Source organism: Jaculus jaculus, chromosome 13 (genome assembly GCF_020740685.1).
Source record: "Jaculus jaculus isolate mJacJac1 chromosome 13, mJacJac1.mat.Y.cur, whole genome shotgun sequence".
Classification (NCBI taxonomy): Eukaryota; Metazoa; Chordata; class Mammalia; order Rodentia; family Dipodidae; genus Jaculus; species Jaculus jaculus.
Window position 1 is genome coordinate 25,790,596 of NC_059114.1, and position 25,384 is coordinate 25,815,979.

The 25,384-nt window shown below is 48.9% G+C and overlaps 1 protein-coding gene across 1 annotated transcript; it reads left to right on the forward strand.

Annotated features, from left to right (window-relative positions):
* Nucleotides 1–637: 637 nt before the first annotated feature.
* LOC123454048 (probable RNA-binding protein 19) lies at nucleotides 638–24,941 on the forward strand. The gene is made up of 7 exons (XM_045132121.1): nucleotides 638–928; nucleotides 3,302–3,484; nucleotides 4,622–4,660; nucleotides 4,763–4,940; nucleotides 12,354–12,529; nucleotides 12,811–12,871; nucleotides 24,731–24,941. The coding sequence occupies exons 1-7, from the start codon at nucleotides 638–640 to the stop codon at nucleotides 24,925–24,927; spliced, it is 1,125 nt and encodes a 374-aa protein (XP_044988056.1). The 3' UTR covers nucleotides 24,928–24,941.
* Nucleotides 24,942–25,384: the final 443 nt, after the last annotated feature.

A 25,384-nucleotide genomic window follows, 5' to 3' on the forward strand; every position in this document is an offset into this window, starting at 1 on the left:
CCACATGAGCCACATACAGAAAGAAACTTGGTACAAATGTCTGATGCCTTGGCATGCATGTACACACATACACACACATGCATCCAAATAAAATAAAAACTTTCTAGTCTTGTCTTTTCTACTTTGAGCAAGGTGCTCTGGTCCTCAGTGTGCCTTCTGATATTCACATGACATTCTCCGTCACTGAATCATGGTGCCTGGCAGCTTCTCTAAGCTTCAGACTCCTTACTCTGTTTCCCACTTGCAGAGCTGTCTTTGGACTAAATAAAATTGAAAAAGTGAAATCATAAAACCAAACTAAAATAAATAAAATATATAGCGAACTGGTCCGCTCAACTCTGCTCACAGCTTCAGCAATACTCCACGGATGCTAGGAACCGCGCCCCCTGCAGGCATTGCCCGGCCTTGCAGCGGCTACAGAAAGGGCGCCTGCGCAGTGTCCGTGCGCTCAGGCCTGGGCCTAAGGGTGGGATGTCCTCCGCCGGGTCGGTTTGGCCCCGCCCACTTCCGGGAAGGGCGGGTCGAGGCTGCGCCACGTGACCTGGCAAAGATGGCGGCGCCCAGCGGGGCGTCGTGCGGGCCGTGAGAGGACGCCGTGCGCTGGTGCTGGCATCTGGAGCGTGGGGTCGTCGGCGTCATGTCGCGATTGATCGTGAAGAACCTCCCAAATGGGGTGAGTGGAGGTCCGGGTCCTGAACCCTTGAGGTGGGCCGTCCGGGAGCCGCTGGTCCGGGCCAGGGGCGGCCGGGAGAAGGGAGGGGTTTCCGCTCAGGGCCGGGACGCGGGAGACGCGGAGCGCACGGGGGCGGGTCCCGGGCGCCTCTCCGCCCGACCTCGGGCCCGCGCTGCTGCTGCAGCTGCTGCTGGTGGTGGTAATCGACTTGGTGGACTCTCAGCCGGATGGCTCTGGTCCTCGGGGGTCTTTTGGGCAAGCACATGGGGAAAGAACGCGGAGGACCTGCCCCGTCTTTTTTTTTTTTTTTAATGGTTTCTATTTATGCGAAAGAGAGAAAATGGGCGTGCCAGGGCCTTCAGCCTCTGCAAACAAACTTCAGACACGTGTGCCACGTTGTGCATCTGACTTATGTGGGTCCTGGGAAATCGAACCTGGGTCTTTAGGCTTTGCAGGCAAACGCCTTAACCATTGAGCCATTACTCCAGCCTCCTCCCCCGTATTTATTTTTATTTTTTCGAGGTAGGATCTCGCTGTAGCCCAGGCTGGTCTGGAATTCACTATGTAGTTCGAGTGGCCTCGAACTCACACCGATCCTCCTACCTCTGCTTCCTGAGATTATTAAAGGCATGCACCACTATGCCTGTCCTGTCCCAGTCTTTAAGGAAGGTAGAAATGTCCAGTGATGTGAAGGGAGTTAAAACCATTTGCCCATTAGGTGGAGAAGGGGGACCCAGCCACACATTTCTGCTTGCCTAGAGCCCAGCCCAGAACCTGGCGCTTAGTAGGCATGCTGGATAAATGAAATGAATGAATGTATGTATGTTTGTGACGTTAGGTGACTAGATGGCATGTACTGGAGGATATCCTCAAGGTTCATGCCCAGATGTCGAATAAGCCACCCCTGGGGTATCTCTCCAAAACGATTTCTCTTTTATTGCTTTGGGCTTAAAAGTTTTCCTGGGCTGGGGCGATTGCTCAGTGGTTAAAACGTTTGCCTGCAAAGCCTAACAACCTGAGTTTGATTTTCCAGTACTCACGGAAAGCCAGATGCACAGGATGGTGCATGTATGGCTGGAGGCCCTAGTGGACCTATTCTCTCTCCTTTCCTCCCCCCCCCCCCCCGCCTCCACCCTCTGCTGGGCATGGTGGCACAAACCTTTAATATCAGCACTTGAGAGGCAGAGGTAGGAGGTTTACTGAGTTCGAGGCCAGCCTGAGACTAGTGAATTTCATGTCAGCCTTGGCTAGACTAGCAAGACCCTACCTGAAAAATAAAAGAAATTGGCTTTGTTTTCCTTGCTGGATGGGAAGGACCTAGGCATGACTAAAACATTTCACATAGTGCAATAGTATATAAGATCAAGTAGGGTGTGGTGGTACACATCTGTAATCCTGACCCTTGGGAGGTGTGGGCAGAATTATCAGGAGTCATCCTTAGCTACATAGCAAGTTGGAGGACAGCCTGGGCTACATGCTCCTTCATTTCCAAGAAATGGCTAGGTGTGGTGGCTCACACCTCTAATCCCAGCAATCTGAAGGCTGTGTTAGGATCTGAATTCCAGGCAAGACTGGGCTACAAAGCGAGTTTCAGGTCATATTGGGCTAGAATGACACCCTGCCTCAAAAAACCTCAAAATAGAAAGTTGAGTGAGGGGCCTGGGTTGATGGCTTGGCAGTTAAAGTGCGTGCTTGTAGAACGTGAAGGCCTAGTTCTGTTCCCCAGTACCTATGTACGAGCACAAAGTGGCACATGCACGTGGAGTTGGTTTTCAGTGACAGAGGCCCTAACATGTCCATACGCATGCATTCTCTCTCTCTCTTTCCTTGCAAATGAACAAATACATTATTTGCAAGCAGACACACACAAACACAATGGGTGCGCCAGGTCCTCTAGCCGCTGCAAATGACCTCCAGATGCATGTGTCACTTTATGCATCTGGTTTACGTGGGTACTGGGGAATTGAACCCAGGTTGTTAGGCTTTGCAGGTTGTGTGTGTGTGTATGCATGTGTGTTGGGGGGCTGTGTATGTCATGGTACTCACGTGGTGGTTAGAAGACAACCTCAGGGTATTTGTCTTTTTTTTCCATCTTTTTCATGTGACGGACTCTGCTGCTCTTTTGTCACTGCTGTGTTAGTCTAACTGGCCCACAAGCTTGCAGATCCCCCTGGTTTGCCTCCCATTGACAAAAGTGCAGTAAGATGCTGAGGAATCGAACTCACGCCAGCAGGCTTGCAAGCCAGTACCTTTAACTGCTGAGCCATCTCCCCAGCCTCTCACTTAATTATTTTGACAAGCCTTGGTTAGGCACCTGCCGTGTCCCACCATATTGCCAATGCTGTAATTGATCCTGTCCTTGCGGCAGGCCCTGTAGGGCAGGGTGAGGGCATTGTCCCCCACCCTGGGTCTCCTTTCCTCCTCAGTTAGGGAATAGGCCTGCTCAAGGTCCCACAGCTGATGTCAGGTTCAAAGCTGGGACCTGGCCTCTTAGGAAAGCACACTTTACCACCTGTTCCCCTCTGGTCGCCTTGGAGAATCCTGGGGCATTTGGATTTCCAGCCTGTTTGCTCTTTGTCCCTTTGCTCTGGGGACTGGGTTCCTTCCTCATGACACCCTCTACCCTAGATGAAGGCGGAGCGTTTCCGGCAGCTTTTCGCCGCCTTCGGCACGCTGACCGACTGCAGCCTGAAGTTCACCAAAGATGGCAAGTTCCGCAAGTTTGGTTTTATTGGCTTCAAGTCTGAGGAAGAGGCCCAGGCAGCGCTGAGCCATTTCAACAGGAGCTTTATCGACACGTCCCGGATCACAGTGAGTCTGGGAGGGTCTTAACCCTTACCTGGCCATCGACACTGATGCCACTTGGTCTTACACTCAGCATTCACGTCCCAAGGCTGGCTTCCTTCAGTACACAAATTTTCAAGCGGCTGAGAATTGCTTGAGAGCTTTTTTTAAAAAACTTACTGAAAATTTGCATACATGTATATCGTGTATCTTGATCATAATGGCCTTCCAGTACCTTCTTTTGTCCCCCCTTCCACTGAACCCCTTCTTTCCAACTAGTCCTCCTCTGTTTTGAAGTCACTTTTTCCCCTTTCATCACCCATGATGGGCCCCACGTTGTGCCGGTCTGGTGCAGGTAATGTCAGCTGCTGAGAGGTCACGAGTGCCACGGCCACGTCATGTCTGAAGGCAGCTTTCCGCAGCCCCCCGCCCCCAGTCCTTTGGCTCTGACATCCTTTCCACCACCTCTTCCTCAGCGCTCCCTGAGCCTTAGAGGGCTTGACCGGTGTCTCACTTAGCCGTGAGCACGCCGCAGTCACTCATTCTCGGCACTTGGACAGGTGTTCAGTCTCCCCAGTAGTCACTGCCGACTGCAGCAAGCAGCTCGTCTGCCAGAGGCAAGAGCCGCACTAACGTGGGCACGAGCGTGAGTATTCAGAGCCCAGTGATGGGCCACAGCACCTCCACTGAGCCACATGGTACTAGTGAGGTCTTGTTTTGACCCATCATGTGGAGGTGACCCAGGAATTGGTGGCTGAAGTCAAGGCTGGGGTTGACATTAATTTGCCTCAGGTGACTCAGCAAAACAGTGGCAACTATAGAACCTGAATTCCAGGTACTGAAAGGCAGCCTGGTGCCACAGCAGGTGTGGAAATCTCCCTCTCTCACACACAGGTAGAGTTCTGCAAGTCTTGGAGATCTGATGAAGCCTGGAGCAAACATGCCCAGAAACCCAGCCAGGCCAAGCAGCCATCCACGACTCTGTTCCCCCAGATGCTAAGAAAGTACGCGGTGCTCCCCCAGCCCTGTGCCTGCTGGCAGGGTGGTCTCACTGGGAGAGAAGCAAGACTCTCTTGGGTGGTTCCAGAAAGTGGGCCCACCTAGGGCGATGCGCTTCTGTCCCCTTCCCCACTGTGACCTTCAGTGCCTGCCTTCTGCTTCCAGGACCACAGCAAGAAAATAGTGCCAAGCGAACTGGAGAAGGTGAGCATCTTGTGACCGAGACGGAAGGCCACACGGAGTTGAGAGAAGGTGGGCTAGAGGGGCTGAGCTCTGCCTAAATCCTTTTCTCCCTCTTCCCCATAGCTGAAGGAAGATGGCGACTTCCAGGAGTTCCTGTCCATTCACCAGAAAAGGGCCCAGGTGGCCACGTGGGCCAACGATGCTCTGGACGCTGAGCCCCCGAAAGGGAAGAACAAGCCAGCCAGTGACTATCTGAACTTTGACTCCGCCTCCGGGCAGCAGAATGAGGAGGAGCAAGAAGGTGAGGGGGTGTGTGCCTGGGGCCAGAGGCACACCTGGCATGCACACAGACCTGTGTGAGCAGGAAGTAGTTGTGGAGCAAGAGAACCAGCTTGAAGGCCCGAGTCTGCAGTGTACCACCTTGGCGTGGCTCGTGAGGGCAGCAGACATGGCTGCCAGGTAGCTAGTGAGGAGGCAGGCTGGGGCAGGCAGGGACGGCAGTGAGTGTGTGCTCCAGCCTGGGCACAGAACCCATCGTTTCTCATAGGCAGATGTGGCTGCCTGAGAATGGGAAAGGCGATGCCCAGAAAAGTCCTGCAGCTCATACAGAAAATGTGTGCACTTTGGACTGAGTTTCACTCTTGTGGTCAGATAGACATGGGCCTTGGTACGCCCCATAGCTCTTCAAGAAAGGGGCATGCGACCCTGCTCAGCTGCCTCCCAAGGTCAAGCTCCCCTCAGGAAGGACTCTCCAGCTGCCATTTCTGAGCGCCACAGACTGGTTGTGGAGGTGGCCTTTGCCGTGCAGAGTTGGGTCTCAGCATAGCCACCTTTCACGCTTCTCCAGAGAATGTCAGGAGTGGGGTGAGGTTGGGATGGGCAGAAAGGGCGCTGTTGCTGGCTCCTGGAACCCACATCATCCATAAAGCCAGGACACCCAGTCTGAAGCTTTTCTGAGGAAGCGTGACTGGGGCAGGTGGAGCAGCCTGGAGGTCAGCACCTAGGACAATGTCCCCTCTGCACTGTTCTTCCAAGGATGCTCGCTGAGTTCTGGTCACCCAGCTAGTTAGTACAGGGCCATCTCATCTTTCCCTTAGTACACTTGGCCACATTTTTGGAGCCACCATTCCACCCACCGTAAGGAATCGGGAATATCTATTTGCTTGATACTTTTATGCTTTTAGACCTTGGTCATCCTCATCTCCACCCTCCCCCCCCCCCCATAGTCCTTAGGAGCAGGTGGGGAAATGATTTCTGTCTTCTCCTGTTTTGGCCCCACAATAGTCCCCAGCCTGGGGTTCTGCCAACTACACTGTCAGAAGTGGATCTGCCTGGCCCATGAGCACAGTTAGATAGGCCCAGGACTGAGATGTGAGCACCCCTGGAATGCTGACTCCCCTTTCTTCCACTCTTGGAAGAAATGCTTGATATCAAAGGTCTCTTGCAGAGTGCAAGTGGCAGATCAGGGTCACTGACAAGGTGGGCCCTTTGACCCTTCAGCAATTCATCGACATGTGACTTCACACACGTGGCCCCTGAGGCTCAAAGTCACCCACAACTGAAAGGTAGTGCAGCTAAGAACTGTAGCCTGTCTCACGCTCAAGCTTATGTTTTTCTTGAACATAATTAACTTGCAATACTTGTATGTCATGTGAAATTTGAGTGGAATATGTGAACACGTATTCTTGGGGAAGCGAATCTGTGTGTCATTTAGCCTTTTGCAGAAAACAACACATGCGTTACGCCTGCCTGCACACCCGTGTCACCTTGGGGATGTGCACGTGTCTAGATGTGCACGCGGCAGAGGCGTGCACGCTGTCTGGATGGCTGCGCTGATGATCGTGCCACCCTGCCCACTCCACATGTCACAGGGGGCCTGAGATCCACTTCATGTCACATGGCAATGAGCGTCTCCCTTACAGCTGAAGTACAGTGCAGGGGCCTGACGGTTGTTCCCAGGCATCTGTAGCATGAGGGGCTCAGGGCCAGCACACCCCCACCCAGCTCCGTGGCCTCTGACCCTCAGGATTTTTGTCACTGAGTCCCTCCCACAGCATCAGCACCCCTGTCTGCACAGTTCCACCATGTCCCCGTGTTCTTGGAGTGGGCTCCAGTTGGTATCTTTGGTGCAGCCCCACAGAAGAGAGTCCCACATCACCCCAGCAGAACCACTGGAAGAGGACCATGTGCCACCAGAAACAGGTCTCGTTTCTGGTGAAGTCCTCGTGCCGTGGGGCTGTGGGAGGGGCAGCTGAAAATGCCCGTCATGCTCTGGCTGAATATTCCTGTGTTGTCCAATAGACCAGTTTATCTCAGAGAGGATAAATGTATGAATTGTCCTTTAAAAAATAGAACATCAAAATTAAGGGTATCACATGAGGTAACGAGTTTTTTTACTTTGTCAGTTAAAGGCTGTGGGGAAGAAATCCCAGACTATCAATAGGAGCAGCCAGTGGCAGCCTTGCTTCCAGGTGAGAGGTAACCTAGGACGGATTGGGACAGCCATTCTTAAGTGTCTAGTCTCTGCAGTACACCCAGTGTCTTGTTGTTTGTCCCTTGTTAGAACTGTGAGAACTTTCACACGCCCCACTGATAATCAGGAGTGCCGCCACTCGGATCCTGAAGCACTCCTGCTCTTCCGGGCCCCTGCTGGTCCTGCCTGGCAGCAAGGTCCTCCCCAGCAGGCAGAACAGCAAGCCTGGGACCATGTCACAGTGGAGAATCAGAGGCCTCTAGTAAGGTGTCAGGGACTGTGAAGTCATTGCACCCAGATGTCAAAATTTAATTTTTTAAAATTTTTTTATTTTGTTTATTTATTTGAGGGCGACAGAGAAAGAGGCAGAGGGAGGGAGAGAATGGGCACACCAGGGCCTCCAGCCACTGCAGACGAACTCCAGACACGTGCACCCCCTTGTGCATGTGGCTTACGTGGGTCCTGGGGAATTGAGCCTCGAACTGAGGTCCTTAGGCTTCACAGGCAAGCGCTTAACCACTAAGCCATCTCTCTAGCACTCAAGATTTTCTTTAAAATATTTTATTTTTATTCATCTTACTTTAGAGGCAGGCAGAGAGAGCGAGAATATGAATGGGCATGCCAGGGCCTCTAGCCACTGCAAACAAACTCCAGATGCATGCACCACCTTGTGCAGCTGCCTTTTGAGGGGACTGGGGACTTGAACCTGGGTTCTTAGGCTTTGCAGGCAAGTGCCTTACCTGCTAAGCCATCTCTCCAGCCCCAGACGTCAAGATTTTACTCATTAGTTTTACAGCTGCCATCCTTTCCAAGGATAGGGTTATGCTTACTACAATAAGGATTTTTTTTTCAAAAAGAGGTACTAAGGCCCATGCTGTCCATCTCTATTTCTCTTACATATTAAAGTGCACATGCACACGTTTATGTTGCAGCAAGGAAAGTAGAAGGTGGAGGCGCGGAGCTCCTAGGCTCTCATTTAAGTCAAGTGGACAGCCCAGACATAATGGCCCTCGCTTGTCCATGTCTCTGCTCACTGTTCCATCATGGCTCTTCAGAGCTGGCCCGCTCGGTACTGGGCACAGGGCCAGCTGGTCTGAAGACCTGGTTCTGGTCAGAAGGTTAGTCCTTCAATGTGCTCCCTGAGGACCCCAGAGCATCCTGGTGGCTGGGCTGTCACTGGCTGATGGAAACCTTCTGCCGTCCTCTCCTTAGCATGAACTAGCGTCCTCTGGGACCTGCCCATGCTGCCATCTAAACATTCTCTTCCAGTGGCTGTGGCTTGGCTTGTTGCTGGTTGTGGACACTTGGCAAGTGCTTGGCCACGAGTCTCCACTCCTGCCCTGGTGTGTTCTCAACCCCCATCACCCCAGACCTCCAGCTCCCCTGTTCCTCAGTGCTGTTTCTGCACTGGAGCCTGGGTGATGCTTTTTGGTCCAAGATTAGTCCTCTCAAGCCAGGATCACAGGGTCCCCAAGGGTACATGCCCAGGAGTCCTTGTCTCCCTGTTGTGGGCAGTGGTGAGGCACTGTGTGTGCTTCCCAAGTTTGCCGCTTTGTGGCTGCGCTCACCCACCGTGTCCTGACACGCAGCTCCCTTTATGATCACCTGTTCTTCCAGGACACTGGTCACCGTTGTGTTGATTCTTCGTTTGCTTCTCCTGTTTCCCGTCACCTTGACCAGACTCTGAACCCTGATGCCAAGGGCCAGGCTGTCTCCTGCAGCCCCAGGCATAATGCAGGGTACCCTCATACACAGACACCAAGGGAGTGAAGGCCTATGGGAAAAGTGTGTCTTTGTCTTCTTCCTGGGAGGGCGGGTAACACGTCTCTGAGCTGAGCCTCTGACACACATGAGGCTCAGGGTGGTTCCAGGTTCTTTAGCCTGTGAGTGGCCAGGGACACTGTCAGTCACAGTAATAGGTATGTTTGGGCCCAGCCCAGCCACCCTGGAGTTTGCTTCGAGTGCTTCTCGCTGTCTGGAAGGACACCGCATGAGTCCTCACTGGCTTGTCCACTGCTCAAGCCACACCTCCGCTTTCCCACTGACCACCGCACCCATCGAGACCTGTCTGAGAATGATCCCGAAGGGCAGCCTTTGCTCCCTGCCTGCCAGCGCCCAGTGCTTTGTGTCCTCGCCCGTGAGGCTCTGTCCAGTGTGCTGTTCTCTGTGTGGGCTCCTTGCTGTGGCTGGGCAAGCGCCTCCTCCAGGGGTCTCGGTCTCTAGTCTGGTAAATGGGGGATGCCCCAGGAACTATTGAGGCCTTTGTCAGGACGAGGAGAGGTGCAGTCTGCAGGTCACTGTTGCTGCTACTACACGTTTGTGGCTGACAAGATCTGTGTGTCCCCATGCGGGCCTGGTCTGTGCTCATATGTGTCCCTGAGCAGGGCTGGTCTCCGTGTACCTGCGTGTCCCTGTGCGGGGCTGGGGTGGGTGCATTGCTCTGAAGCACAGGGGGACTTCCCAGTGCCAGGAATCAGCATCCCCCTGCCCCTGGTCATCAGCCTGTGTGTCAGTGGTCAGTGTTCCCAGCAGCCATGCCCCTGAGCCCCAGACTGATTAGCAGAGGTCACAGAGCTTGGAGCCTCCTCTGGCTGCCTGACCTCCATTGCACTAGGAAGCTGCACCTAGCTGTGCCCCGCCCAGCCACACTGCCCACATCCCTCTCACCAGTGCCGCCTGGCTCCTTTTGTCCCTCTTTTGACTACTTGCCCCTCCCTGCCCCTGGCGCCAGGCTGTTTTCATCTGCTCCTCCCAGCCCTGGGCCTGAGAACCTTGGAGGGCTGAGGTGAAAATCCTGACTTGGATTCTCACAGGGTAGGAAAGGAGGAGAGACAGCTGGGGGAGGAGATGTTCCTGAGGTCCCCCCCACCCCGCTTTTCTGCACCAATGTCCTCCCTGCACAGGTCCCGGGGGAAGTTGACAGTGTTTTATCTCCCCACAACCAAGACCCTCACCTTGAGATAAAGGGCTCCGAGTTAGGGGAGGTCCCACAAAGCTGCTTGCCACTGATAACAGGCCTGGGATGCAGGAATCCTGTGGCCTGATTATACTGGCACCCCGTGTGGCCTGTGGCGTTTTACCTTGCTGGCTACAGATGGGAGCACAGCCTCCCTGCTACTCCAGCCCCTCAGCCCGCCAAGATTCTAGATCCTTGCCCTCTCCCGGCCCAGCTCTCCTCCTTTCCACTCCTTCCCTGTCACCCTGGCTCCTGGTTCTGAGTGTTGACAAACGTGCTTGAGCCTCACAGTGCCCATTTCTTTCTCCCTCATCTCTTGTCTCCCCACTTGGGGCGGGAACAAAGCCCTTGTTAATAAGAAGGCCTCTTTCATCGTCCTGGTGCTGGCCGCCTCCGCCTCCCCCGCTGGGACCCAGGTGCGGGTCTGTCCAGCCGGGCCTGGTTTGGCCACTAGGAAAGGACAAGGTGCCCAGCAGGGATTCAACTCCCTGGAAGTATGGCCCTGGCTGGCCTTCTGGGAGTCAACAGGGACAGAGAGAGGGTCAGGGCCTTCCACAGCATCCTTTTTTGTTCACAGAGTTAGGCATTCCCAGTGTGCATAGGAAGGAGGGGTGGAGTTGAGAATAAGCAGAACATCATTTCTTGGTTACTTGTGACAAGCCCAGGCCTCTTCGGGTGGTTCTTATCACATGTTGGCGATAGCCCCACCAGTGTTTCCTTTTACAGACGAGGAAGCGCAGAGAGCTTGTCTGATTTGAGCAGGGTCACACAGGTGGAGCCAGCCAGTTGCCCTGAGGACTGAGCTTGTCCTGTGACCCCCACAGATGCCTGTGAATCCAGTAAGCATGTTTGCTCAGGTGCAGGCTGAGACAAATTCATGTCCACAGCAGTCTCTGGAGCGCCACCTCTGAGCCCAGTGTTGGGAATATGGTTATTGAGTCAGGCTCAGTCATGTTCTCGAGCTGTCCTTTCAGTTGGGAACACCCAGATGTGAACGAGTCAGTAAGGTGACTTCACTGTGGCTCTGAAAGAAAGCAGAAAAGCGACAGCAGGCGCACACCACTAGAACTGCAGTTGGCAGGGGAGCCCTGAGGAGAGGAGTTTGTGCTGAGAGCTGTCGGAGCCAGGCCAGAGGAGAGGGATGGGTTGAGTGGGCGGGGCAACATGTGCCACGGCCTGCCAATCAGCCAAGAAGCCAGTGTGGTTGGTAGAGTGAGGCAGAGGAAGGGCCTAGGGTGAAGTCAGAGAAGCTGACAAGCCAGGGGCCGCACTGGAGGGAGGAAGCCACTCAGTTAGTAGTGCAGATGACTGACAAGGCATGTGGCTGTGTCGTGGGCACACGAACCTCAGAAGAGCCATGGCCCGGTGCAGGGGTGTGTGGTCTGGTGCGAGGGGGCTCAAGCGGGCCGTTCTGTCACCGGCTCAGCTTGCACGTGGCAGGGCCAAGGCTGACCCGGCTCACTCAGCTGTTTGTCCTGTCCACAGGTCCTCTCTCCTTGCCACCTTCTGACTTCAGTCTCCCCCAGCTCCCTTCCGAACCCCATACCCAGACCTCTGAAAACTGATACTTGTCTCGCCCCCCTGGCCCGTGTAAGGTGGACAATAGGAACAGGAGAGTGTGCCGAACACTGGCAAGGGGAAATTGGCTATCTATAACACCCATAAGCCCACCCCCAACAATACACTGCCTCCAGAAGGCATTAATTCCCAAATCTCCATCAGCTGGGAATCTAGTATTCAGAACACCTAAAATTGTGGGGGACACCTCAATCAAACCACTATGTGGGTACAGGGAACTGAACCCTGACAAACCTTTTGTAAGTAAGTGCCTTTAAACATCTCTTCAGTTTCAGTTTATACTTTTATTTATTTATTTATTTTTGTCTTTCCAAAGTAGGGTCTTCTGCTACTCCAGGGTAACCTGGCATTCACTATGTAGTTGTAAGGTGGCTTTGAACTTGCATTGATCCTCCTACCTTGGCCTGTTCATGGAGTAATTTATTTTGAGGTTCATGTTAGCATGGCCTGCTCCTATTTAGCACTCATAGTTTTAGTCTGGTTCATATTCCCTTTTCTTTGAAACTGGGCCAGCAGCAGGGCATCTGCCTGCCTGCCAACCCATCTCTTTGTCTCTCTGCTGAAGCTGGGCACATTCCTCCTGAAAGATGGTGCCTATGGAGACAGGGACCCTGTGATCCAGTAGGTTCTACGCTTTAAGCCCTGGGACTTTGGTGAGTTGGCATTGTGTAATGGGTTTGTTTGTTTGTTTGGCAATGGGGGAGCAGCAGCCCATGGTGAGACCCCAGAAGGTAAGAAGGCAGCTGAGGAAGGAGCAGAGGCCCCCACAGCCAAGACGGAGGAAGAAGAGGAGGAAGAGGAAGAGGAAGAGGAGAGCCTTCCTGGGTGCACCCTGTTTATCAAGAACCTCAACTTCAGCACCACGGAGGAGACACTGAGGGAGGTGAGCAGGCTCTTGAGTGGCAGAGGGGCATGGACGGGGTGGACACCTGGTCACACATCCAGTACCCCAGTACCTCTGTGCTCTGCCTTTGACCCCAGCTCGTGAGCATGTGCAGGCTGACAGCCAGCAGCACGTGTGTGACCTCTCAAGGCCTTGACGTAGCCCAGCCAGTGAGGGGTCTGGTGTCTGTGGGACGGGTGTCATGAGCAAGTCGTGGTGGTGTGCGGCCTGGCTGCTCGGAAGGCAGTCCTGGTGACACCTGTGGTGACCATCGTTTGCAGGTGTTTTCCAGAGTGGGAGCAGTGAAGAGCTGCTCGGTGTCCAAGAAGAAGAACAAAGCAGGTAGGTTTCCTTATGAGCTCTCAGGAAGAAAGGTCTTGGAAGGAGCCATGTCCCAGGGTGGGGGCTCGCCCCGTGCGTCTTGAGACCTCTGATTTTCAGACGTTGACACCTCCAGCTCTTTGTGGGCTTGTCTACAACAGCCCCTATCTGATTTCCCTGAACCTCCTGCTCTGTGGTGGGCCCAGCCTCATACGTCGGTTCTTCTCACTCTGGAACCTTCCTAGACAGCTAGGTAGCTTTGGAGCAGTTCCACAGGGACACCACTCTGCAACTGAAGTCTCCATATCCTGTACCTTAACACTCTGGAACTTTCCCTGACGTAGCAGTGAGTAACTAGTCTTGGTTTTCCCTCTAGCCATCTGAGGGAAATGAACCAGATGTAGTAGTTCTAGAACATTCCACTGCGTGAATGGTATTCTCTGGCCAGTGGCTGGGTGGGCCACGTGGAGAACACCCTCCTTACTCCATTGTGCCCTGGGTTTTGTCTTGGGTCTCTTGGCCCTGGTGTCCTGTGCGGTTGGGTAGAATTAAGCCCTGGCTTTCCCACAGCCATATGGTCCCTGCCTGAGGTTTCGGGTTGGCGGGATTGGTATGGGTATTTTGCGGGCCAGCCTGGCTGTGTCCTTTTTTGTAGTGCTGAATAGCTGCAGGTTTGTTGCTCAGGTGTTCCCCAGGCAGGTCCCAGGGCCCACAGGTAGGAAGCGTGCCACCTCTTCCACAATGGATCCTGAGGCTTGGAAGGTGTGATAGAGATGTTTCAGTGCTGAGCACTCTTCTGGATGAGCCATGAAAATCACTTTCAATCATCAGTACAGTGCTCTATAAGGTGAGATAAACTGGGAATGGAAAGCAGTGAAAACTCTGCTCTTGGGCTGGAGAGATTTCTTAGCAGTTAAAGGGGCTTGTTTGCAAAGCCTGACTTCCCAGGTTCGATTCCTTAGTAGGCACATAAATCCAGATGCACAAAGTGGTGCATACATCCTGGAGTTGTTTGCCGTGGAAAGAGGCCCTGACGTGTTCATTCATATTCTCTCTCTCTCCTCCCTGAAGTTCTCAGATGTGGAGGCTTGACAGCTGACGTAACACCACCACTAAGTTAATGACCATTTGGTAGAGTTAACATGAATAGAACAGAACTTGACCATTTAAAACAAAGACAGTATTTTCAGATATGAAAACCTTCTAATAGAAAATTTAAAATCCTTAATCTCAACACTTGGTTTCCCAGAAGCTAAGAACTTTAAAAAACTTGTAAATCTGCTTGCGTCTGAGATAAAGGGGAGCTTGACCTTGAACTCACTCGGCTAGTAACACTCTTTAAATAGCCCATGCCAGTGTAGTAATTATAATTTCCTTATCTGGAGCAAGAAATGGTGATAGAACAGAGAGCAAGCATAACGGCACTCTAACCTGGTATGTGCAGTCTTAAACAGAAAGGCCTTTGACTAGGAGAGAAAAAGGTCAGTCTCTGATCATCTGTAGGCCACTCAAGCAGTGCAGCAAAGAAGATCAGGAGCTACAGCGGGCTTTGAGCACCGAGGGAATCTCAGTGTGGGGAGGCGGGAGAGCTGAGTCTGCCTTGATCCCCGACTTCTAGTCTGCTGGTGTCAGCAACCATGGGAGACTGGGCGGGGGCGGGGGTGGGGACAGGGGCGCAATCACACTTAGGACCACTGGGGCTATGCCGCTTCCCCACTCTGCTTTGAGATCGCCTTTGTTTGCGCTGACACAGGAAAGAGGAAAACTGAAGGAGAATTACACCTGTGTTGGTGGCACACCAAGGTGACAGTGTCTTGCCTTTAGACCTATACCCAGAGAGGGCATTGCACTGTGCTTATGACACAAGACGGGGCTTGATCTGTGTCTGGCCTGCTTAGGCCATTCTACAAAGAAGCAAAGCAAGTCAAGTCCACTTTAGAAAGGCTAGGGATGGTATGGCTCCTGCATGACTGCCACCCCCATGTGAAGTGGATGCATCCTACAGCATGGTCCTGACACCCCACAATGTGGAGAACAAACCCTTCCCCTCCCTACTTCCCCACAAGAAGACTAAAGTTCTCTCCCAGGCTGGAGAGATGGCTCAGTGGCTAAGGCACTTGCCTGCAAAGCCTAACGACCCAAGATTGATTCTCTAGTACCTACGTAAAGCCAGATGCACAGAGTAGCACATGCATCTGGAGTTCGTTTGCAATGGCAAGAGGTCCTGGCATGCCCATTGCCTCCCTCTCTTCTCTCTTTGTAAATAAATAAGATATTTAATTAAAAAAAAACCCCTGCAACCCCACTGAGGAGCATCCCATTGGAATGGGGACAGAGACGAGGGAAAAGAGGGTACCCACATATGATATATTGAGACGAAACATCTTGTTAATAATAATAAACATTAAAAATGATAGTAAAAATATATAAGCCAAGCATGTTGGTGCAAGCCTTTAATCCCAGCATTTGGGAGTCAGAGGTAGGAGGATCACCATGAGTTCAAGGCCACCCTGAGCCTACATAGTGAATTCCAGGTCAGCCTGAGCTAGAGTGAAAGCCTACTTTGAAAACCAAACAAACAAACTATATGTGTGTGTGCATACATACATACATATATATGTGACAATTTGCTATAAAATAAAAAGAAAGATATTGAAAGATAAATAAATAAGGACTGGAGAGATGGCTTAGCAGTTAAGGCACTTGCCTGTGAAGCCTAAGGACCCAGACTCAGTTCCCCAGAACCCAGGTAAGCTAGATGCACATGGTAGCATGTGTTTGGTGTTCGTTTGCACTGGCTAGAGGCCCTGGCTTTACCCATTCTCTTTCAAATGTGTAAATAAAAAAATAAATATTTAGAGGGAGGGAATTACCATGGGACTTTTTTTTTATAATCATGGAAAATGTTAATAAAAATTTAAAAATTAAAAAAATTATTTAAAATAATAATATTTATTTACAAGCAGAGATATAGAGAAGAGACAGAGTGGCATGCCACAGCCTTTAGGCATTGCAAATTAACTCGACATACATACCACTTTATACATCTGACTTACTTGGGTACTGGGGAATCAAACCCAAGTCATTAGGCTTTTCAGGCAAGGACCATTAGCCATTGAGTCATCTCTCCAGCCCTTATTTTATTATGTTTTTAGCTTTTTATTTTTGAGGTAGGATTTCATCTGGATCTCAGTCTGTAGTCCCAGGTTGGCCTCGAACTCACAGTGATTCTCCTACCTCTGCCTCTAAGTGCTGGCTATACACAATGACCATTTGTCTATATTCTATTGTACTGTTTGCTGCACCCATCCATCCACCCACCCATCCATTCACATTTGACTAGCAATAAGTGATCATTGAATGAATGAATGAACATCTGTAAATTCGTTCATTTAAGGACATTTGTTGACTGGTTCTATTTCCCCATTTTTTTTTAATTTTTTTTTTGGTTTATTTTTATTTATTTATTTGAGAGCAACAGACAGAGAACGAGGCAGAGAGATAGAGAGAGAGAGAGAGGGAGAGAGAATGGGCGTGCCAGGGCTACCAGCCACTGCAAACGAACTCCAGACGCGTGCGCCCCCTTGTGCATCTGGCTAACGTGGGACCTGGGGAACCGAGCCTTGAACCGGGGTCCTTAGGCTTCACAGGCAAGCGCTTAACCGCTAAGCCATCTCTCCAGCCCTTGTTTTTGTTTTTTGAGGTAGGGTCTCACTCTGGTCCAGGTTGACCTGGAATTAACTATGTAGTCTCAGGGTGGCCTCGATCTCACGGAGATCCTCCTACCTCTGCCTCCCAAGTGCTGGGATTGAATGCGTGCGCCACCATGCCCAGCCTTGGTTTTGTTTTTTCAGGTAGGGTCTCACTCTAGCTCAGGCTGACCTGGAATTGACTATGTAGTCTCAGGGTGGCCTCAAACTTATGGTGATCCTCCTACCTCTGCCTCCCGAGTGCTAGGATTGTAGGCATGCACCCTCATGCCCGGCTTTTTTCTTTTTATTTGCAAGAGAGAGACACACACACACACATACACTGGGAAATGGAATATGGGTCATTAGGTTTTGTAGGCTGCTGTTTTTTTTTTTTAATTTAATTTTTATTAACATTTCCCATGATTATAAAAAAAAATCCCATGGTAATACTCTCCCTCCCCCCACACTTTCCCCTTTGACATTCCATTCTGCTGTTTTTTTAAATTAAAGATTTATTTATATTTACTTATTTGTTAGAGATAGAGAGGGGGGAGAGAAAGAAAATGGGTGTGCCAGGGCCTCTAGTCACTGCAAATGAACCACAGACACATGAGCCACCACGTGCATCTGGCTTATGTGGGACCTGGAGAATTGAACCTGGGTCCTTAGGCTTTGCAGACAAACACCTTAACCGCTAAGCCATGCTCCAGAAAAAAAAAGTCTCTACACTTGAACAACAGAAACCCTTAGGAAATATGGTACTTCCCTTGGTGGTGAGAATGAGAAATTTTTCATTTCATTTTCCACAGGGAAAATGGAATTACACATGATTTTTAACTTCTTTACTCCCTTTTCATTCTACATAAGCTCTTCCTAACAAATACCTGTTACTTTTGTGATCGTTAAGAAGCTCTGCTAAAGAGATCCCCAGAGGTCACTGTTTACTCACATCCATGTCAGAGAGGCATCCTGTCACTGTGACGGCCTTTGCTTCCCATGCAGTTTCAACAAGTGACGTGAACTTGGAGCTACATCTCCTTAGTAAATCCTAATAAGGGATAAACATGTAAGTTTTTCAAAAATTAGAAACTCTCAGGGTTGGAGAGATGACTCAGTGGTTAAAGGTGCTTATTTTCAAAGTCTGCATACTCAGGCTCAGCAGTTAAGGTGTTTGCCTACACAAAGCCAAAGGACCCAGGTTCAATTCCCCAGTGCCCACATAAGCCAGATGCACAAGGTGGCACATGCATCAATTTGCAGCAGCTAAAGGCACTGGTGCTAAAGTAAATTAAAAAAAAAATTAAAAATAGTGAATTGGGGCATTTGCTTGCAAAGCCAAAGGACCTAGGTTTGATTCTCCAGTACCCATATAAACCAGATGCACAAAGTGGTGCATGCATCTAGAGTTCTTTTGCAGTGGCAAGAGGCCCTGGTATGGCCATTCTGTATCTGCTTCTTTCTCTCTCTCCTTTGAAAAAATAAAATGCAAAAAATAAAAAAAGTGAAATGGACACTCGTTTGTAGCAGACAGAAAGAGACCCTGGCACCCACACCCACATACACAAGTAAATAGAAACAAATTAGAAACTCACTGAAAATAAAGAAAACAGCTCGGTGTGGTGGCTATTGCCTTTAGTGGCAGCACTCGGGAGGCAGAGGTAGGAGGTTCACCATGAGTTCAAGGTCACCCTGAGACTACATAGTGAATTCCAGGTCAACTTTGACTAGAGTGAGACCCTACCTCAAAAAAAAAAAAAAAAAAAAATCGTCTCTGGGGCTAGAGATGGCACAGGAGTTAAGATACTTGCCTACAAAGCCTAATGCCCCAGGGTTAGATACCCTAGTACCCTCATAAAGCCAGATGCACAAGGTGGCATATGCATCAGGAGTTCATTTGCAGTGCCTGGAGGGCCTGGCATGCCCATTCTTTTGCAAATAAATAAAATATTTTAATAATTCATTTCTGATAATTATATAAACAGAAAACAACATAAGTAGCAATGAATTTATACTACTTACTAAACTTAAGTATGAATTTATGATTGAGTATTCATCAGAAGTCATGCAAACAAAATTCATGAAAACTTACCTTCATTTGAACCATCTTTGTCAATAATGAGATTCCATTAAGTACACTGATACTCATCATTAGCCTTCTCAACAAAAGCCTAATAGCAAGTGAATTTCAAACGATAAGATTAAATAGCAAAATAACAATGAGGAAGCCCTATTTATCAATCACCATCAGAAATAATTCTGTCTGTATTCTAAACACTTTAGTTTGAGAATGGAAAAATCATTGTTTAGTTTATGGTTTGTCAAGGCAGGGTCTCCCTCTAGCTCAGGCCGAGCTGGTACTCCAGGCTCAGGGTGGCCTTGAACTCACGGAGATCCTCCTATGTCTGCCTCCTGAGTGCTGGGATTAAAGGCATGTTGTCATCATGCCTATCAATTATTTCATTTTTTAAAAAATTTTTATTAACATTTTCCATGATTATAAAATATATCCCATGGTAATTCCCTCCCTCCCCACCCCCACCAATTATTTCATTTTTTTAAGGCAGGCTCCCACTCTAGCCCAGGCTGATCTTGAACTCACTCTGTAGCCCCAGGCTTGAACTCATAGAAGTTATTTATGGTCCTATATCTCAACCTCCCAAGTACTGGGATCAAAGGCAGGCAACACCATGCCAAGCCCTTCTTTTACGTTAAACACAAGTTAAGTAAAAACTTGCTAAAGTATTAGTTAAATAAGAGATTATTTAAATGGAAATTAAGATCTTACATTAGTGAATAAGGTTTGCTTTGATGTTACATGAATAAGATGTAAGTTGCCACTTCTCTCCCCAGTGAAAAGAAAATTTCCTTCTTGACACAGGCAAACTATATCCACTTCAGTATATGAAAATTTAAAATCAATGTTACAAGCTTCCTTCAAAAATGCTTGCCAGGGCCGGGTGTGGTGGCACATGCCTTTAATCCCAGCACTCAGGAGGCGGAGGTAGGAGGATCGCCATGAGTTCGAGGCCACCCTGAGACTACATAGCGAATTCCAGGTCATCCTGGGCTAGAGTGAGACCCTACCTCGAAAAACAAAACAAAACAAAACAAAACAAAAAGTTCATTTTCAGATGGCTGAACAATTAAGCCACTTGCCTGCAAAGCACGAAAGGTCGCGCATGTGCACAAGATGGTGCATGTGTCTGTCCAGAGTTCAACCGCAGTGGCTGCAGATACTGGCATGCCAATTCTCTCTGTCTCTCTCATGCTCTCTCTCTTTCTCACTCTCTCATAAAAAGAAAAAGAAAAAAATGCTTATTTTCAGCCAGATGTTGTAGTGCTTGCCTTTAATCCCAGTACTCAGGAGGCAGAGATAGGAGGATCGTTGTGAGTTTGAGGCCACCCTGAGAGTACACAGTGAATTCCAGGTCAGCTTGGGCTAGAGGGAAGCCCTACCTCAAAAAACCAAAGAAAGTTTACTTATTTATTTGCATGTTTGTGTGTGCATGTGGATGCACACCAGGACATCCAGCCACTGCAAACAAATACCAGATGCTTGGGTCACTTGGTGCGTCTGGCTTTTCCTAGGTGGCTCAGGAATCAAACCTGTTCTGGTAGGCTTTGGAAGCAAGTACCTTTATCTACTGAGCCATAATGCCAACCAATTAATTTATTCTTAAATTTACGTTCACATGTACTTAAAGCTCTTTAACTCAAAGAATTAATTCACACATATACTAAAATTTTGATTCCCTTTAATTTTATTTACTTTTTTATTTTCAAGGTAGGGTCTCGCTCTAGCCTAGGCTGACCTGGAAATAATCACTATGTATTCTCAGGGTGGCCTGGAACTCTTGGTGATCCTCCTACCTCTGCCTCCCAAGTGCTGGGATTAAAGGCGCATGCCACCATGCTTGGCTTACTAAAAGACTTCTATGGTGCTCTGTGTTTTAAAACTATTCAAATATCTGCTGATGACATTGAAAATATAAACAAGATTTAGGAACTTGAGCATGAACTCAAACACAAAAGCTACAAAGCAATGCAAAAATGATTTTTTAAATGCGGCAAGGCTGATGCCTCAGTTGTTAAAGCATGTACCATGCAAGCTTGAATGCCTCAGCTTGGATGCCCAAGCACGCACACAACGTCAGGCACGGAGGTGAATGTGTGTAGTCCCAAGGCACAGCTGGCATAGCTGGCAGATCCCCAAAGGAAGCTGGCTAGCTAGGCTGCCACAGTGAGTTCAAGGAGAGACGCCATCTCAATAAATAAGGTGAAGAGGAACTGAAGACACCAAATAAGAAAGAAACCTCTAGCTTATATATACACAGAAACACATGTGCTCACACACATAAGAAAACATATATGCGCACACCACACACATTCAAAATTAGACATAATTTTTAAAAAATCACAATAATCTGGAAGAAAATTAAATCATTGCTTTATGCGTGTGTTTCCCCTCAGACATATGAAATCTACAGATTATCCCAGAATCCTTTGTTCTAGGGCCCAATGAAAGGACACTCAAGATTCTCTTGAAAGTAACGTAAAGTTTGTTTCTTAGAAACAATGCAGGGCTGGAGAGATGCTGTAGCAGTTAAGAAGCTTGCCTGGAAAGTCAAAGGACCTAGGTCCAATTCCCCAGGACCCACATAGGCCAGATGTACAAGGTGGCACATGTGTCTGGAGTTTGTTTGCAATGGCTGGAGGCTACAATGTGCCCATTCTCTCTAGGTATCTGTCTCTTTCTTGTTTTCTTTCTAATAGATAAATAAAAATATTTCTAAAGAATGGAATAATGAAAATGTAGCCCATAAGAAATCAATGGCATGGTAAATTTGACTTCTGATGTATTTAGTTTAATTTTTAAAGAATACTTATTTATTAACTATAAGCACTATTTCATCTCTCTAGTCCCCTCCCCCCTTTTAAATCTTTAATATCATCCTTGAGTCTACTTTTTAAAATATATTTTACTCTTCTTTTTTACTTTACTTTATTTTATTTATTTTTATTTATTTATTTGAAAGCAAAGGACAGAGAGAGAGAGAGAGAGAGAGAGAGAATGCAAATGAACTCCAGACGTGTGCGCCCCCTTGTGCATCTGGCTAACATGGGTCCTGGGGAAATGAGCCTCAAACCGGGGTCCTTAGGCTTCACAGGCAAGCACTTAACCACTAAGCCCTATCTCCAGCCCTAAAATAACATTTTACTCTTATGTGTTTATTTGATAGAGAAAGCAGGAGAGAGAGAAGAGAGAATGTGGCATGCCAGGGCCGCCAGGCACTGCAAATGAACTCCAGATGCATGCACAACCTTGTGCATCTGGCTTATGTGGGTTCTGGGGAATCAAACCTGGCTTTGCAGGCTACTTAACCACATACTTAACCACTAAGCAATCTCTACAGCCCATCTCCAGCCCTTTGTAAAATTTTTTATTTTTATTTATTTATTTGAGAGAGAGAAAGGGGGAGAGAGAAAATGGGCATGCCAGAGCATCCAGCTACTGCAAACAAACTCCTTGGCTTACATGGGTCCTGTCCAGCCCTTTAAAAATATATGTATTAATTTACTTATGGGGGGGGAGAGAGAAACAGAGAGAGAAATAGGAAGACACACAGGCAGAAGTTTAAGACTTACCAAATATAAGATATAATTGAAGTGATTTGCAAATACTGTCAAGGAGTATCACTGATTGTTCGGCTAGAATTAAAAAGCCATCACTTAAGCAACATGCTTGTATCTTTGGATTTAATGAGGCCTGTGAGTGGGGAAAACATGACCAAAATTTAAATATTTTTATATAAGCATAACAATGTTTAACAATAACATCCTCATATACCCACATAACCAGCTAAGACAGGGCAAAACATGACTTTTTTCTTCAGTTTACCCATTAAGCTAGTCATCAGGTTTTTCTTTGAATGGTATATCTTAAATTCTACCAGGATTCTGGGGAAAGAGTCCAGCATAGACAGGGAACAGCAAAGGATTCTTGCATAATCCATTGTCTTCAAACAGGTGATATGTTATATGATCCATGCATTAACATGAATAAATGAATCAGGCCTCACCAGCATCATCTTCTTTTTTTTAATATAGTTATTTATTTATTTGACAGAGAAAGGGAAAGAGAGAGATAATGGATGTGCCAGGGCCTCCAGCCACTGCAAATGAACTCCAGATCCATGCGCCCCCTTGTGCATCTGGCTAACATGGGTTCTGGGGAATCAAACCTGGATCCTTTGGCTTTTCAGGCAAATGTCTTAACCGCTAAGCCATCCCTCCTGCCCTCTTTCTTTTTAGAGGTAGGCTGACCTGAAATTCACTATGTAATCTCAGGGGGGCCTCAATCTCACAGTGATCCTCCTACCTCTACCTCCCGAGTGCTGGGATTAAGGAATATGCCACAACACCCAGTTTTTCTTTCTTTTTGTTAATTTTTTTTTCTTTATTTATTTGAGAGAGAGAGAAAGAGAGAGAGAGAGAGAGAGAGAGAGAGAGAAAGAAAGTGAGTGATAGAGAGAAAGAAAGTGAAAGAATGAGCCCGCTAGGGCCTCCAGCCACTACAAATGAACTACAGATGCATGTACCCCCTTGTGCATCTGGCTTACATGGGTCCTGGGGAACTGAACTTAGGTCCTTTGGCTTTGCAGGCATGTGCCTTAACCAGTAAGCCATTTCTCCAGCCCAAGCCTCATCCTTTTCATTTCTTCTCAAGGTAAGGTCTTACTCCAGCACAGGCTGACCTGGAACTGAAAGCCCTAAGCCGAGCATAGAAACTCCATTTTGTTAAACATCCTCCATTTTGTTCATGTACTCTTTTTCACCTCAAGTTCAAGGAATAACCAAGCTATTTCCCTGTACCTGAGCCAACCAGTAAGAAGTCAGATCCCCTCTCAGCATACCCGACAAGCTTGCCAACATCCTGGAACCAAAACAACTAGTTTCTTAGCTACAGTTACAAACTATCTCTCCACCTGGGTCCCACCAGTCCTGTTAAAGGTCACCCCAACTCCTCCCCGAAACCATTACCTTGTTTGTCCAGCAGTTGGTTGTGGCCCTGCACATGGTGGCCTATAATCCAAACATTTGAGAAGCTGAGGCAGGACAAAGAGAAACTCAAGGCCATCCTCAGCAACGCAGGGAGTTTCAGGCCAGCATGAGTTAAGAGCCCTTGACTCAAAAAGAGACTACGAGGCTGGACACATGGCTTAGCGGTTAAGGCATTGAACTGTGAAGCCTAAGAATTCAGGATCAATTCTGCATTATCCACTTCCCCAGGACCCACGTAAGCCAGATGCACAAGGCGGCACAAGCATTTGGACATTGTTTACAGTGGCTGGAGACCCTGGCATGCCCATTCTCTCTCTCTCTCTCTCAAATAAATAAATAAAAATAAAGTTTTAAGACAGAAAAAATACTTAAAAAAAAATCTCAAGCTGGCCATGATGGCACACGCCTTTCATCCCACACTCAGAAGGCAGAGGTAGGAGGATCACAGTGAGCTCGAGGCCACCCTGAGACTGTACACAGTGAATTCCAAGTCAGCTAGACCAGAGTGAAACAAAACAAACCACATTTATCATTACAGAACGAGAGGGAGAGAGGGAGGGAATGGGTGTGCCAGGGCCTCTAGCCATTGCAAATGAACTCAGGATGTCTAAGGCTCTAGTGAGTGCTCTTACCTGCTGAGCCATCTGCCCACCTTCTATCTTATTTATTTATATTTGTTTATTTTGTCATTTTATTTGAGAGCAACAGACAGGGAAAAACAGGCAGACAAACTCCAGACGTGCGCCCCCTTATGCATCTGGCTAATGTGGATCCTGGGAAATCGAGCTTTGAACCTGGGTCCTTAGGCATCACACGCAAGCGCTTAGCCACTAAGCCATCTCTCCACCCTGTTTTATTTTTTGAGGTGGGGTTTCATATATACCAAGCTGGCCCCAAACTCACTATGTAGCCGAGGATGACCCTGAACTCCTGATCCTCCTGCCTCCACCTCCAGATCCTGAGTGTGGGTTTTACAGATGGACAACAACATGCGAGTCTCTGCAGCACTGGAGATTGAACTCCGGGCTTTGTGCATGCTGGGCCAGCACTCTGCCCCTGCGCCCCGGCCCGGCCCCTTCCACGGTGGGTCTAGCAGCATTTCTGCATCTTGTCTTCCCTGCTGCAGGGCTAAGGAGGCGGTGGAGGGGCACAGCACTTTCTCAGCGTGCATTTGACCTCACTGCTCTCCAGCACGGCAAAACTGAACAACAACACAACACGTCACCTCTACTGGTGGAGCAAGTGGCAAATCTGTATGCTTCTTCTGAGGTCTTGAGGGCCTTGTTTCTGATGGGGCTTGTCAGGCAGGAGGTGCTCTATTGATACTAAACAGTTTGCCTCAACAGGACAGCTGACTCACCTCCCTCCCCGCCTCCCTGGTGCTCCTGGCCCTGACAACTGCCCAGCACCTCCCTGCTGAAGCTTCACAGAAGTGGGAACGCTCCCCCTCAGGACAGCAAAGACAAGTATCTTTTCTCCTCCTCTGCCCCATGTCTCCTCTCTCTAGACAAGGGAAACAAAAGACCAGGAGACATTGTGGCACAGAGGATGTGTCCTCAAACTGTGAGCTGAAGAAATCTGATCTCAGGCTCTGGATGTGACACAGAGGACGTGGTAACTTTGCAGGGATCCCGGCACCTCAGTTAGCTCTCACCTGCCAAAAAGGACTGATAACGCTCAGGTCTACGCCGGGGACCCTTGTGAGTGCCGAGTGCAGGAGATGAGTCTGCGGCATGTGAGAGGCCTGTCCACGTTTCTGAAGCGCTCACTGTTAGGCAAT

Excerpts from the sequence above, each read along its gene's own strand:
- LOC123454048 (XM_045132121.1), top strand. The coding sequence starts at position 638 with ATGTCGCGATTGATCGTGAAGAACCTCCCAAATGGGGTGAGTGGAGGT. Across the intron at positions 12,530-12,810 it reads CGGAGGAGACACTGAGGGAG|GTGTTTTCCAGAGTGGGAGC; the intron begins GTGAGCAGGCTC and ends CATCGTTTGCAG. Across the intron at positions 12,872-24,730 it reads CAAGAAGAAGAACAAAGCAG|GGCTAAGGAGGCGGTGGAGG; the intron begins GTAGGTTTCCTT and ends TCCCTGCTGCAG.